Genomic DNA, 14093 nt, shown 5'->3' on the forward strand with positions numbered 1-14093 from the left:
CGGGGCCGCCCCGCGCCGCCGCCGAGGGGCCGGGGCCGCCCGGGGCCGCCAATCCCGGGAGCCGAGCCCGCCCCGGGCCCGCCCCCGGCGGGTGACAGCCGGGCCGGGGGCTGCGGGAGCCGGGCAGGGCAGCGGGACCCGCCGGCAGCAGCACCGGAGCGACCCCCCCTCCAGCCCCGCCCCGTGCCAGCGGCTGGCGAACGCAGCCCCGGGCCGCGGTGATGAGCAGGAATAATCCCCCCGCAGCCACCCGGACCCGGGCAGGCTACACCGCCCTGAAGGTTTAAACACTATAAAAGGCAGCAGTCCCTGCTCTCGAACAGAAAAACAGCGGCGAGAAGGAGGAATACAGTATTTTTAAAAAATACAAAACCCAAACACAAATGGAATAAATAGGAAATGTGTTTCCAGATTTAGCATCTCAAAATACAGTGGGAAGTCCTGAATCATACTGCAACCATGCTGTGTGGAGCAGGAATATGTGCTCCGTTCCCATTAAAAAATTTTAAAGAGGTTATATGGAAAGTTATTTTAGATAAAAGCTGTCAGCATAACTCTTTAAGACAAGGCAAGAGAGAACTTAAATGAAAAGCAGCAGTTGCACATGACATGAGAACAGCTCATAGAAAACTCAACGGTAGAGAAGGAAGGAGAATGGGATGTGAAGACTAAGGACACCCAGATCCTTCCCCTGACTTCCATGGCTGCAGGGAGGGGTCATGTCTTCCCCATTTCAAGGACAGGCAAATTATCAGACCTGAAACTCTTCTGAATACAGGACAGGATAAGCTTGGCAGGGTGATGGCTGCATAACTAAAGGGGACTGCCCTGCCTGGGAACAAATCTGACACCGATGCCACAATACCAACTTTTCAAATCCTTGTAGTCATCACAGCATTTATCTTGGCATTTCTTCCACCTTCTCAAATCAAAACATCCCTCATAACAAAACAAGGAGACACTTCCAAGGCACAGACATTTTAAAACCACATTAGCTCATCCCGAGTTCCCTTTTAGCCATTGATTCAAAGCATCAGAAAAAAAAAAATCAGGTAATTGTCAGCAAATTTCCTTGTTTTTAAATGCGAGAGAGTCACAGACCATTAGAGACTCAGCACCACAATTAAAGGCACCAACAAGCCAATCAGCCTTTCATGAGTTGTTTTATATCTGCCACAGTGTTTTAAAACTAATGAAGGCTGAAAGGATTGCAGTCAAATGCTCTTTGATCCTGCTGAACAGTCATTAAAAAAGTTACATGCGGGCACTTTGTCCCAGTGCTGGAAAATGTCAGTCTGGAGAAGGCCAGGATGAAATTTAGAGAAAGGACTTGTCTTCCAAGGCCCTGGCACTGCCAACACCTATGGGAGTTGAAATGCAAAGCCAGAAAGTAGGCTCTAGCCAGTGTCCTCTATCCAGAGAGCTCCACAGTACAAAGACTTGGCTTAACAACTATATATTCTCCCAGTAAACTGTTAAGTGTTTTAACAAAACCAGTTCAAATGTAACTGAAAACTAACATAAGTCAACATCAAAGAAGTGATAGAAAGCATAAAAAACCCCCTACACTGAAAGGAAAGTACTCACATATGGAATCAGCAGCTCTGCAAGCCCTTCTTGGACAATTATTGAAATAGATCTCAAAGTTTGAGCCAAAATGCTCCATCTGGAATCCACAAACCCAAAGAAAGTACAGACTATCAATTGGTACTCAGTATCCCCTAGTAAAAATCTTTTCACTGAGGCTTCCCGGACAAGAACTGTGACAGTGACTTTAGGCACCTTGCTTTAAAGAGAGAGAAAAAAAACCTGTTTTTAATAAAAATAAAGACTAGATGCTTTTGATAGTCTGCTTCCCCATTGTCCTAGCTGGCTTAGAAAGATGAAGCTTTCACGCCACCTTTGCTCAGAGAGCTAATCCAGCTTGTAACTAACATCTCCAACTGAAGTCTGGGCTTCTCAGGAGGGGTGTGGCTATCCTGACTTTCACAAGCACAAACGGACAGCACATAATTAACAGGCTTGCAAAATATGATACAAAATCCTGGAAGAAAATCAACAAGAAAGGTGCATATAACAGCAAACAAATCATGAAAGTTTGCCATTAAAATCTCTCACCTCAGCCCTCTGGACAGACATGGTTAAATTCAAATCTTCATAAAAACAGTAGAAAATTTGTGTGAATGCAAATCTGTCACTCCATTTCTTCTTTCAATTTTGTTATAGCAGTCACTGAAGTAATAATGTAACGTCCATTTTATGCAATTCAACTCCAAACAAACTGAATATGCATCCCTGTGATGCCAATCATCTGTGAATCCTGATTAAACACTCATTGCTAGACAGCAAAATTAGGTGTAATCATTACATGAAAGACACCTCAATTTAGGACAGAAGACGAAGTGTCTCAATCCCATATTTGGAAAGTAATTTACACTTGTGCATATATAAAACACACAAGACTACAAAAGCATGCAGAAGAGAGCTATAACTCAGCAATGACATAAAGGAAATAGCAACATTCATGAACTGAAGGTGTGTGAACAGATTTTCAAAGATATTCACCCACCTAAAGACATCAGTAGATGCCTAATGAACTTTGGAAAAAAAGCGGATGTGAAGTTTTGCTACCTAACTTATAGGTAAAACACTTTTAAAGTTGTTTTGAAATGAAATCAAAGCAGTTTGCAGGTAGACAAATTTTAGAAAACACCTTCATACCCCAGGGTAAACATCACAATTCCTCTGAATATGCACTGTGCACAACACCATTACAACATTTCATACATTAGCTTGAAAAGGCAAAATAAAACAAAACAACAAAAACCACCCCAAAAAGAAAAATCAACATTTTCCACATTCATACAATTTATTACAAAACTTCAATGAAAAGTAGTGCTATGGTATATATAAAAATTCAGTACATGCCATCGCTCAGCTGACAAGATAGAAATGCCTGTGACAAATTTTTGCCATCAAAACTTGAGACCTGAAGCCAAACCTCCAGAGGCATCCACACAAGTTGTTGGTGTGTGGAGTGTTCATGGTGTGTTAAGGCACGGCGATTTAGAAAAGTCAGCTTTTTCGAATCACTGGTGAATCACGGGCGTTTTTGTACATTTTCTCATACATCACACAATGCAAATCACCAGATATGAAGCTTCGAATGCAACAAAAGCACAGAGGAAGTTCTGAAAAACTGATACGATACATAATAACCTAAAATGGCAGGTGAAAGTTATAACACTGTGCAAACAAACGTTTACTGTAAACAGGCCACAAAGTCTTAGTATTAACCACAAAACCGTTCAGAACAACCTAGCAGATAAATGATTAATTCCTTAAACCCACCACAATGACTAGTCCACACAGTGTACTCTTGGCAGTTTCTGAATAAAAAGGTATAGGAAGGATAATAAAACCACATAGGTAAGTATGAAGACAGAGTTACCAAAAGAATCAGAAGAGATACACTATAAGTTGAATAACATTGAGTATATAAAACGAGCAGTTTTACAACACGATCTTCAGACTTTGTGTTTGTTTTAACGCAGGTCTTGGTCTGTGGCATCCAGCTTTTGCATTTGAACGTTACCACTCGGGCAAAGAAAAGAGAGCACCCATCCACTTAGAGAACTGTATGCTGCTGGGAACAAAAGTGGAAAACAGAGCATTAGAAAGGACAAACTCTTGGCACTGTCAGAGCATTGGGGGCAGTTGGAGCCCCTCCGAGCAAAGCAGCATAATCCAGGGAATAGGGAGTTTCAGTTTCTGCATCACAGGGACCTGCATTACAACTAGATCAGCTGAGCAGTTTGGACCCAAATATTTATCACAAATGTCTAATAAGAGCTTATAAATGAGAACTTATTTTTAGCTACATAGTTTCTTAGGCACCTAAACCCCCCCTCAGCCTGCAAGAACACAAGAAGCAGTTACAGCTCCTCTCAACAGTCCTGCACGCAACACATCGACCTTGGCCCTGTTCTGTGAAGCATTATTGCTGCTGAGGGAAACAAACAACTCAGCTAAACAGGGCTAGCAGTAGGCAGCAAGTTCGACATCATACACCAACCCTGCTAAGGTAAAGCAGGAAAGCAGACATTTTTTCAAGCATTCATAAGCACTGTTCCTGTGGCTGAAAAAGAAGGGATTCTGGTCTGTAATTTCAAAAATAACTGTCAGTTTTGGGTATTTCTACAGTTACTTGCCAATTAAAAAGGCTGCTGCAAAGAAAGCAGAATCCCAGCCTTCCCTGAAAGTTGGATCCTGCTTAAGAAGTTGTGTCCAGTTTGGAACTCAGGGGAAACACCTCAAATTCTTCAGTCCCAAAAATACTCATTCCTGACAGAAAAAAATACCTTAATCTAAATGCTCATCTGGATGGAAAAATAGAAACATCCTAGAAAACACCGTTGTGCCAACTTACTTGTAAAATACAGTGCAACACTCATCCAGACTAGAGTGGGGATAAGGAGCAACATGCTTTGCTCTTTGCCATTCTCATTGTGGGAATTCTGTTCAATACACAATTTCTTCTCATTTTAAGGAGCCCATCACTTCTAATAACAACTAAAACAAGCAAGCTAGCAGTAAGGCTTTAAAGCTAGAGTCCATAAATTGCTAAGCAAATTAAATATTCAAATTCAAAATTAACCTCTTGTGCTACACTGCTACTTCAAATTTGAAAGAGAAACTTGATTTTTGCCACTGCCTGCCCAACTCTAATCTGTTACAGAAGATACCTCAAGAAGAAACTGTAACTCATGTTTCAGACTCACAAAAAGACTGGAATTGCCAATAAACATGTAGGCTTGGGTTCTAAGCACAGCTGTGCATTGATGTTAGCAGCATTAGCTACACGATACCCACATTTTATAAGCTCGTAGAACACACTTGGGCAAAGTATGTTTGTGTAGTTCTAATGTGGATTCATCTCACCGCTCTTTCTTCCTCATCTCCTTGTAAGGCAATATTTTATGATACAATTAGGTTGCTACTATTCTTGACAAGTTTGACCTCCAGCTTTACTAGACCAACCTTATAGTCCCCCATGCTCATTTCACCAACACACAGAGTTAAGAAATGCCTCCATTTGCAATGTGAGTTCATACCATCATTTAACAAAGAGGGTATTTCTCCAGTGTGCCATTAAAACAGAACTCTCTCAGTAAGTAGCATAACTAGCAAGTACTGCATACACTTGCACCCTGATCATGTGGTCACATAGCTCAGAATCCTGTATGTGTACAGATTTTGAAAACCTTGTAAAGGAAATGGGTTTGCCTCCCCCTCAGCTCTTCCAAGAACACCACTGCAATGCAGGGCGACTTGACACCTCTATGTGTTCACTTCTGAATTCCCAATGAGAGAAATTTGCTTTATAAGCAGCTGCACTTTCTCAGTCACCTCAGTTGTTTTTCTTCAAATAGCACTCATTTAATGTTATAACTACAGCCCTTTGTGTGTCCCTTCATGAGCAAGAACTTTGAGAAATGGCATCTTTCCAAAAGGCAGAGGAGTACTGGATGATACCAGTGCCCTGCCGTAGCTTTTGACTCATTTTGTCACCACACCCCAAACATTTTGGTTTTCTGCTGTTTCAGTCACCCTCTGTTGACTTCACTGCTTCAAGTTTGCTCCCTTTCCTTTGCTACTCTGTAGCAAGACCTCATACTTCCCCACAGCAAACATCATCAGCAGAGTTCACAGTAAGTTACAAAACTGACCTTTGAACTGATTTCCATAGGGCTGATAACCACAGAGGCATATCTACATACCAGGATCCAAGCTTCAAAACTATCAGAAATGTTCCTCTGTTTCCTGGCAAAAAGTGGCCCTGACACATTTTCAGGCTCCCCATTATACCATACAATTCCCAGCTGAAGTCTGTTCTCTAAGGGTGAAAAAGCTTGTGCCAGCCCAACAATGCAGGATTTGCTGAACAACTCCAGAGTCAGAAGAGCTGAGGAGAGCTGGACACTGACACCACTCTCCTGGTCTAGCTTCTAGCCAGAGAAACATCCACTGGCAGTGCCAGGCAGTTGTTCCAAATACTACAAATTTGCCCAAGCTTCACATTCTCTAGGCTCTCAATTTCAGCTGCCAAAAAACTACATCATCATCTCTGCTGCCTCAAATGACATTTCTCATCAGATCAATTCAGCATTCAGCAGCATCATTTTAGAAGGCTGGTTGCTATGACAATGCTTTGTGTTGTTCTGTTAAATGATGTCAATTCATTGGTAGAAAGAAGAAGCTGTTTGGTGTCTTTAGCACTGTTGTTAGCAAGAACCAGAACAGTGTTAATGTGCTCAGGAGGCTTTAAAATACTTGTGGAAATCACAAGCTATACTAAAAGAATTTTCAACATCCTACAGATATTTTAAGTGCAAGATGCTTGGGTTTCTTTTTTGTCTGAATATACTTCCCTAACTATAACTACATTTCCAGATGGTTATATTAGCATTCCACAGCCTGGCTTCTGTTACTGATTTGTCCCAGTATGATCTTGAAACTGAGTGAAGACAGACAAACCAGATTTGTTAGAATAGCAAGAGGAAAACAGATTGCAAAGAGATATGCTGTGAGAAACAGAGAAGCAAAGGGAAGAAACATCAACTAATAACCATTTCCCTTGGTACAATTATTCCAGCTTTTCATAGTAATTGCTCATCTGAGATGGACAAGTTCAGAAATTAGTAAATGTGCTATTGGAGTTACTGCAGAGGCTTATTTCAAAAGCATTTCATATTTGAGCACCCAAATAAAACTAAACCGGTTTTAGGTTTTGGTACCTTACTCCACCCTTCCATCTTCCTCTTCAATCCTTTGTGTGAACTGTCAAATATAAGAACCAATAAGCTCCTACACTTTACAGCAGTAGCTCGTGTTTTACCAGGGAAAAAAAAATCTAAGGAAGATTAGTAAGGTGAGTATATCAAAAGTCAGGGTAAAAAATTTGTTACTACTTATTCTAAGAATATCCCGGTGTCTAGCTGTGCTCTCATCACCTGCTCCACCTGCACTGGTTGCACACAGAAGCTATTAAATGTTTAGAGGAAAGAGACAAAAGTGTAGCTCAACACACCTTTGTTAGGGCTGCACTCAAAAGATCTTAATCACCACCATCTGTTCTCACAGGCTTTTGTCAGAAACTGCAGCTGGAAACAGGAATGACCAGTGTGCCAAAATCATCTTCCTTTCCTACCTCTAACCCAGTCTCCATCAGCATTCATCTTCATTCCCTTTCAGGATTCTACTTCACAGCAAGAAATCTGTCCACCCTCTTTGGAAACCTTCAACTACGTCTAATCTTTGCCTTTGTCACTCCCCTTATTCTTCTCTTACTCCAGCCTTGAAAGTAAAGGAAATTGCTTGAAGTAAACTCTCCCTTTGCTCTTTCCATAAAACCTTTAAAGATGGCCCTATTCAAAAGGGATCAGGCAAACCAGACCTTCCAGTCATCCCATTGGTGCAGCACTTTCTGGTAACACAGACTTGTCAGTCTTTTTGGCAAGGATTTGAGTTTAGCACTTCTTAATCATTATGCAATGCTCCTCCCAGAACACCCCAAAGCATTCAGCAATCTCCTCCCTACCCCAAAATACATCTGAAATCAGAAGTGGGTATTTCACATATTTGGATATTACCACATTTCATTACCCTACTGTTTATTCTCCAGTTCCTACCTATGAAAGTCTTCATACTATACCCTGCTCCTCTTTTCCCAAAATACCTGAAAACATCTTTACATCTGTGCTTTATGTAGGGGAAAATATTTTAATGGACTTTTGAAGAAAATACAAAAAGTAGGTATGTATCCAAAATAAAAAGAGTGAAAATATTAATTTTTATAAGAACTCTGTGTTTATAAAGTCACATATTTTTCTCAGCATAAAGTAAGGGTGCAAAAGAGCAATGGGAGGAGAGACTGTGCTTTCAGTAGCACAGGTGATTCTTTAAAGTTCTTGTAAAACTAGAACCTGAGAGATGTTCAAGATAAACTCTGATAGAACAAAAAGATTAATACCAACTATATTTAAATTTGTTGGCAGTTTGGTTCTGTTAACCACTGTGTTAATTACAAGCTTCCTGGTTTCTCTAGAAATAGTGAGTTCAGTAAAATACATCATGATGGGAATGGATGGGAATGAACTCATCACTCCTCCTAAGATGCAAAGTCATTTAACATGCATGAGAGAAACTTCCCTAAGGCTAAGATCTGGATTAGGATTCCCTTCATTATGCTGCCAGGACCATACAACTGCATCTGCAGTTCTGACTGTGCATACTGGCCAACAAACTACACTAAAAATCAATCTATCTCTCACTCTCTTTCAAGGGTAACAAAACCCAAAGTTCAAAAGTCTTTCCTGAAAGCAACCTGTCAAACATGATTTCCACAGCAGCTTCAGAAATGTAGCTTAGCAAATTCCAAAATAATAGCAGGACCTCCATGTATGAGGATCTCATTCAAACCCTTCTCAAAATATCTCATCCATACTCAGTATTTCAGGCCAATAAATGTGACCTCAAGATTTAGTACAAATCACAACAAGATCATGGGAACACTCAGTTAAATCTGCAAAGTCTCTTTAACACACAGAGTGGTCCAAGCTGCACTCCAGATGAGCAGTGTGAAGTATCTACAGAAGAACATTTCCCTTGGACACACACGAGCATGCTCAGAACTCTGTTTACTTATGTAGCCATGGCTGCAAATTCAGCCTGGAACAAACCATGCTCCAGTTCCTTTTTGTAAAGACCATATCCAGTACTGCCAGAAGCTGCAAAACACAGGGGATCTGGGGCCATTTCTGGCTAACCATTAGTGGGAATACTACATCCCATTAGCCCTCAGATACTGATTTCAAAGCATTTAGGAACTGGAGAAAGAACTTTGAATATATTTGTACCCCTGGCCATCCTGTGCTCTGCCAACAACTGTGGACAAGGTTAGGTTTACAGTGTTTTTTTCTTACTATCAGTTTTAAAGTGTCATGTAATTAAACATGATTTCTAACTCCTACAAAGAACTGAGCTCCTTAGCAAAAAACAGTAACAATAACTTACACTAAAAAAGCTTTCCTGCATCAAATAACCATTTCCACAAGTAGTCATTTGAATTTGGCCATATGACAACAAAGTCACTGTGAAAACTTGGAACCTTCAATTCCGACTATAATATTTAACAATATTGAACAGGCTGCAAAATGACCAGCTCCTGTGCAGGGAATGAGAGCTTTCTGTCAGACACTGCTATCACATACCCCGTGTGGTCAGCCTCAGTGTTTAGATTTCCAGCTCTGGGAAAACATATCTTAGTATGGAAGTTGGAAGACATGATGTGAAGACTCCTCTATCTTCCACAGTTGAAACTGTGACAGTAAGAAACCTGAGACTGAGTTACTTATTTCCCCTTAAGTACTTCACTCAAAGATAACAGTGCACATACCAGTAAAACCATCAACTTCTGCTTAAGTGAGAATCCAGTGAATAAGTTTATTTCTTAATTATTTTTTTCTTCTTTTTATGTAAACAGGAAGACTGAAGGTTCAAATAAAGGCAACAAAAAATCTCCTTATTTTAGGCTTGGAATGTTGGCAGCTGACACAAGGTCATAAGGGATAATATAATCCATTTTATTCAAGCTTTACATTCCACAAGACCAGCAATCACAACTAGAGTATTAAACTGAAGTATTAGGCAACAAGACTCCTCATATCCGTCCATTTTTTGTTCTTGCATTTAAAGGATGAATTCTACCAGAAGAAAGAATGAGTATGTGCTACACAAATTTTTTCTTCACTCACTCTGATTCCCCCCTAATACATCATACATATCATCAAGGGAGTCTGTATTCAGCACACCTGACCAAAATTGTCTGGCTCTTTGAGAAAACTGTTGAAAACTCAGCAGCCTACATACCCCAAACCACTCTGACTTTTGTTTACATATCAAATTAACTTTCTGAGCAGCTTGTGCTAACAGAAGCAAAGCCTGATGATCCAAAAATAAGGCACTGAAGAGAAGGATTTACAGTTCTTAAAAACAGCTGGAAAGGTAACATTGACATATATCTTTTCTAGTCTACTCATGACGTCACTTTTATTTCCTGTTAAGTACTGTAAATGCAAGTCCAAAGTGCAAAATTAACAACAATCACTGCCAAAATCTTATGTAAGAGGTGAAAACAAGTCAGAAAAGCAATACCTGATGCATCCAGACGTTAAGCACCTTAATCATCACCAGGCTTCATCCTCATTTGGGCTTGCATCTGGGCAATCATCTCCTGCATGCGGCGCAGCTGGAAGAGAAAGACACCCAAATGTTTACAACAATTTCTTGAGAAGCCCAAAAATCCAGGAAACCTTAAAACTTTTTCTTCCATGGTAGGACACAGACCCTATTTTCCTCTTCACAAACTGGAAACGTTCAGTAATTCACATAACTGAATACTTCGGGTTTTCCCATCTCATATTCTTCAATTCAGTACATCTAACTTTCACAAAAGATTTGTAAGAATACTTATAATGAAAATTAAGCAACAGAATCCAAATCTTTTGAAGCCAGCTACGTTTGCAGACTTGTGAATCAGCATTTAATCCATAATAAGGAAAGCATGCACAGAGCTATACCTGAGTGAGCTAAAGCAGCTTTGTTCTGATACAGGTGCTCAGAGCACAGTATCATGTAGGAGCACTCATCCTGTGACTATCAGGGAACTCTGCAAACTTTTAGAAGCACTAACAGCCAAACACGAAGACAAGATTTAAAAACTATTTCAAAAGAGAAATAGATGTTTATAAAATTTGGAAAGCCAGACTAAACATACTAAGCACCAATACGTTTTACATCTAAACAATGACTTTTCCTGGAAATAACTGTTTTCTTAAGGCATTTTCTTTTAACACTTAAAAGTTAGTTTCCATCTCATAAAAGGCCAGTTATACATAATGCTTTGTTGTCGGTTGTTTAAAAAAAAAAAAAAATTGGAACAAATGTTCTAAGAAAGAGGAAAGGACACTAATATGGATTTTCAAAGTATACATGCAAATACCTCTAATTTGCTTTACAAATGACTGGGTACTTCCTTCCAAATGCAGGTGGGGAAGCTCCACATACAGAACTACAAGTGCCCCATTTTACAAAGTGGAAAGGAAATAGTCTGCTATTTCCATGCACATTGTATAACCTTTGAGTCCATCTCAAACCAGAGATCATGTAAAAATCTGAGGCTTGTATAGCAAGTTCTCTTTTTTTTCTAATTATGTAGACAACTGCTTTCATTTATTTTCAGGGGGGAAACAAACTGAAAAAGCACTATGTCTAAACAACTATACTGTATTTTCATCCAGTCAGCCACATTAACTATTGTGATAGTTGCTACTCCACCAGGTTCAATACAAAAGAACCTGAGACAAATGCTTGAGTAAATGCATGTGGTGTTGAGCTGTTGTTTTGTTAAAAAAAAAAAAACAAACCACCAAATGGAAAGAAAGAAACATCACAGAACAAAAAAAAAATTAACTGCAGGTGCCTGTATCACTTTTCCTTGCCTGCTCTCAGATACATATTTAGGAAAGAGTAAAATACTGAAGATTAACTAAAGAGTAAAAAAATTGCAGCACAGCCAGCAGTAACAGAGCTTGCCCAAAACTAGCTGGCTTATGTACTTATCCTCCTGCTGCAGCAGCACAGGGTTCAGGAGAGGCTAATTCAAGTTGCTGGGGCTGCTGCAGAGATGCCCTCCAACAAAAGGAGAGTCACGCAGGAACAGCATGAGATACAGCTAAGTCTGTGAGGATTATTATAAATCCATCTACATCTTTCTGCTAAATACTTAAAACAAAAAGCTTCTGATCAAGAAGATGGCATAACATTGCAGGAAGGAGGAAAAAAAAAGCAGAAAGTTCCCAAAATGAGTGTTGCATTGATTTCATGATACAAGAAAAAAGTAAGCTTCAAAGATCAACTTGTAAAATGTAAGACACCTGGTCTTTTGAACTGCCTCTCTGCAGATTTACCATCAGAATAAAACTAGCTTTTTGGAAGCTCTCCTACTTGAGCTTTCCCAAGAGCACTCCAAGCTGAGCCATGAAACATTCCCAAAATAGAAACCATTCAGTAATCACAGGGGGAAATGCTGCTGCACATGTATTACAGTGATTGCTCAAATGCAGAATTCTGCTAACAGCCAACATCATATTTTAAGACTTAAATATAGCATTGAGAATTGCATTTTCTTAACTGATAAAAATATGGCCATAGCAAAAAATAAATCAGATGCTGCATATGACACAAATATAAGGTAGCACAAAAATCCCAGGATACCTACTCTTCTCTAATGTTAAGATTGCAAAAGATTTTCCTTTTCCATTCTCATGTGGTGTTTTTGAGACCTACTGGTGAAGTCTCAGTCTTTTCCATTAGGTAAGTAATAGCAAGTTTCTGAAGCTATTTTAGAATAATTCAGCAGAAAAACTTGCAGGCACGAGGTCTGTGAAAAAAACTAGGCACATTGCTGTAAAATGAAAAAAAGAGAATCAAGCTGTATTGTGCTCAAGTGGTTACCACGCCAGTCTCTTCAACAATTCTTCTTCGAGTAGAGGGCAGGACACAGAAGCCGTTCCTCCACATTACAATACAAACCAAAACCAGTTCATGTTCACCTTACTGGACCTACTGAATAGACAGAAAAAAACCTCTGCTCTTAATAAAGGCAAATGTAATTAAAAAATCACACCAAAGACTGAAACTGATGTCACGTCAACATCTGCATTCCCTTAGCTGTTGGGGACTGCAAGCATCAAGGGCAGAAAATGACTCTGATCTTGCTCAGCAGCAAGTCCTCTCACTTGCAAGAGCAGCATTGATATATTTGTGTTCATCCCCTAAAGAACGGATGCTACAACATGACAGCATAGGGCCAATGCACATCATGAAAAGGAAGCTAGCAAACAATGTTTGGAAATCTGTTAAAACAAGTAATTCCTGAGAATTCTCAGATAACAAAAGGCAAAAGAATAAACGTAACCTTGGTATAAATGCCCCTTAGTTTACTTACGTCAGGTCTACAATTTAGTTCAAACTATCATGTAACTACTGCAGCAAAAGAGAAAGGAAACAAACATTTAAAAGGAGAGCTAAGGTTACAGAACTAAAAGTGAACCATACTCTTGTTCATAGCTTCCATGCCCTTAACAGAAACCACAGACACACAGCTCTGCTGTACCTACAGGATTTCATCACAATACCAACAAATACTATTCCTGTTTAAACAATGCGGATGGCTTCCCAGTGACCAGCATGCAGGTATCATAGGAGGAGAAATATTAAGAAACAAACAGCATTTACTTCCCACTGCTATGTTTCCCCTCTGCCAAAACTGATTATTTCTGCCCATGCCTTTACATAAGAAAGGTGTAAGTGAAGAGGCTGCAAGAACAGGGCAAGATGGAAAACTGGAGACAGTGGATTTTTTCTAGTGAATGTTCCCATAAGAGTTCTTTTGATTAAAAATACCTCCAATACAAAAGAACAAAATAATTTTGTTAACTGAAGACAAGAAAAATACTCCTGATAAATTGGAAATGGAGCTACCATTGAGACAAATGTCTTCCATAGGACATGTTGACAAAGAGCAGAAGTCACTCTGGCCACAGCCATTAGAGTACATGAGCAGTATGCACTGTTCCTTCAAAAACAGCTCAAAAGGACAAAAAAAAAAAAAGCAATTACTCAAAAAAAGAAAAAAAGTTTTTACATTATAATTCCTCAGGGATTCCTAGTGCTAATTGGTTATTAATGGTTTTCTTCTTTGGAAGTCTCCAGGAGTAAGACTGCACACTTCACAGCGCAAGGCTGAAGCATTCTGCCCTCTGCACTGGGCAGTAACATCCCACAAAACAAATTAAACTTCAGACCTGTTTTTATTTCCCTCAGGTCTGCAGGTCTTCATCAGCAGTCATGCTGTCTCTTCCCATAAAAGTTTCCCCCTCACCTTTCAAAACAATGCTTTCCCAAACCCCAGCAGCAGCAGGCATTACCTGCACACATTGGTCACGTCCTCACTCCCCATGGGGCCACTG

At 39.8% G+C, this 14093-nt stretch overlaps 1 protein-coding gene across 4 annotated transcripts in view; it reads right to left on the reverse strand.

Annotated features, from left to right (window-relative positions):
- Positions 1 to 2850: 2850 nt before the first annotated feature.
- LOC138119033 (septin-2) overlaps positions 2851 to 14093 on the reverse strand; it is a 35411-nt gene continuing 24168 nt past the window's right edge. For 3 of the 4 annotated variants that reach the window (XM_069030474.1, XM_069030476.1, XM_069030477.1), the window contains exons 12-13: positions 10216 to 10309; positions 2851 to 3643 (exon numbers count right to left, since the gene is read on the reverse strand). In XM_069030474.1, coding sequence (XP_068886575.1) covers positions 10241 to 10309 — 69 coding nt within the window. In that variant the 3' untranslated portion in view covers positions 2851 to 3643; positions 10216 to 10240. Of the gene's footprint in view, positions 3647 to 10215; positions 10310 to 14093 lie in introns of all 4 variants that reach the window. The other variant, XM_069030475.1, reaches the window with a different exon arrangement.

The sequence above is a fragment of the Aphelocoma coerulescens genome, chromosome 15 (assembly GCF_041296385.1).
Source record: "Aphelocoma coerulescens isolate FSJ_1873_10779 chromosome 15, UR_Acoe_1.0, whole genome shotgun sequence".
Lineage (NCBI taxonomy): Eukaryota > Metazoa > Chordata > Aves > Passeriformes > Corvidae > Aphelocoma > Aphelocoma coerulescens.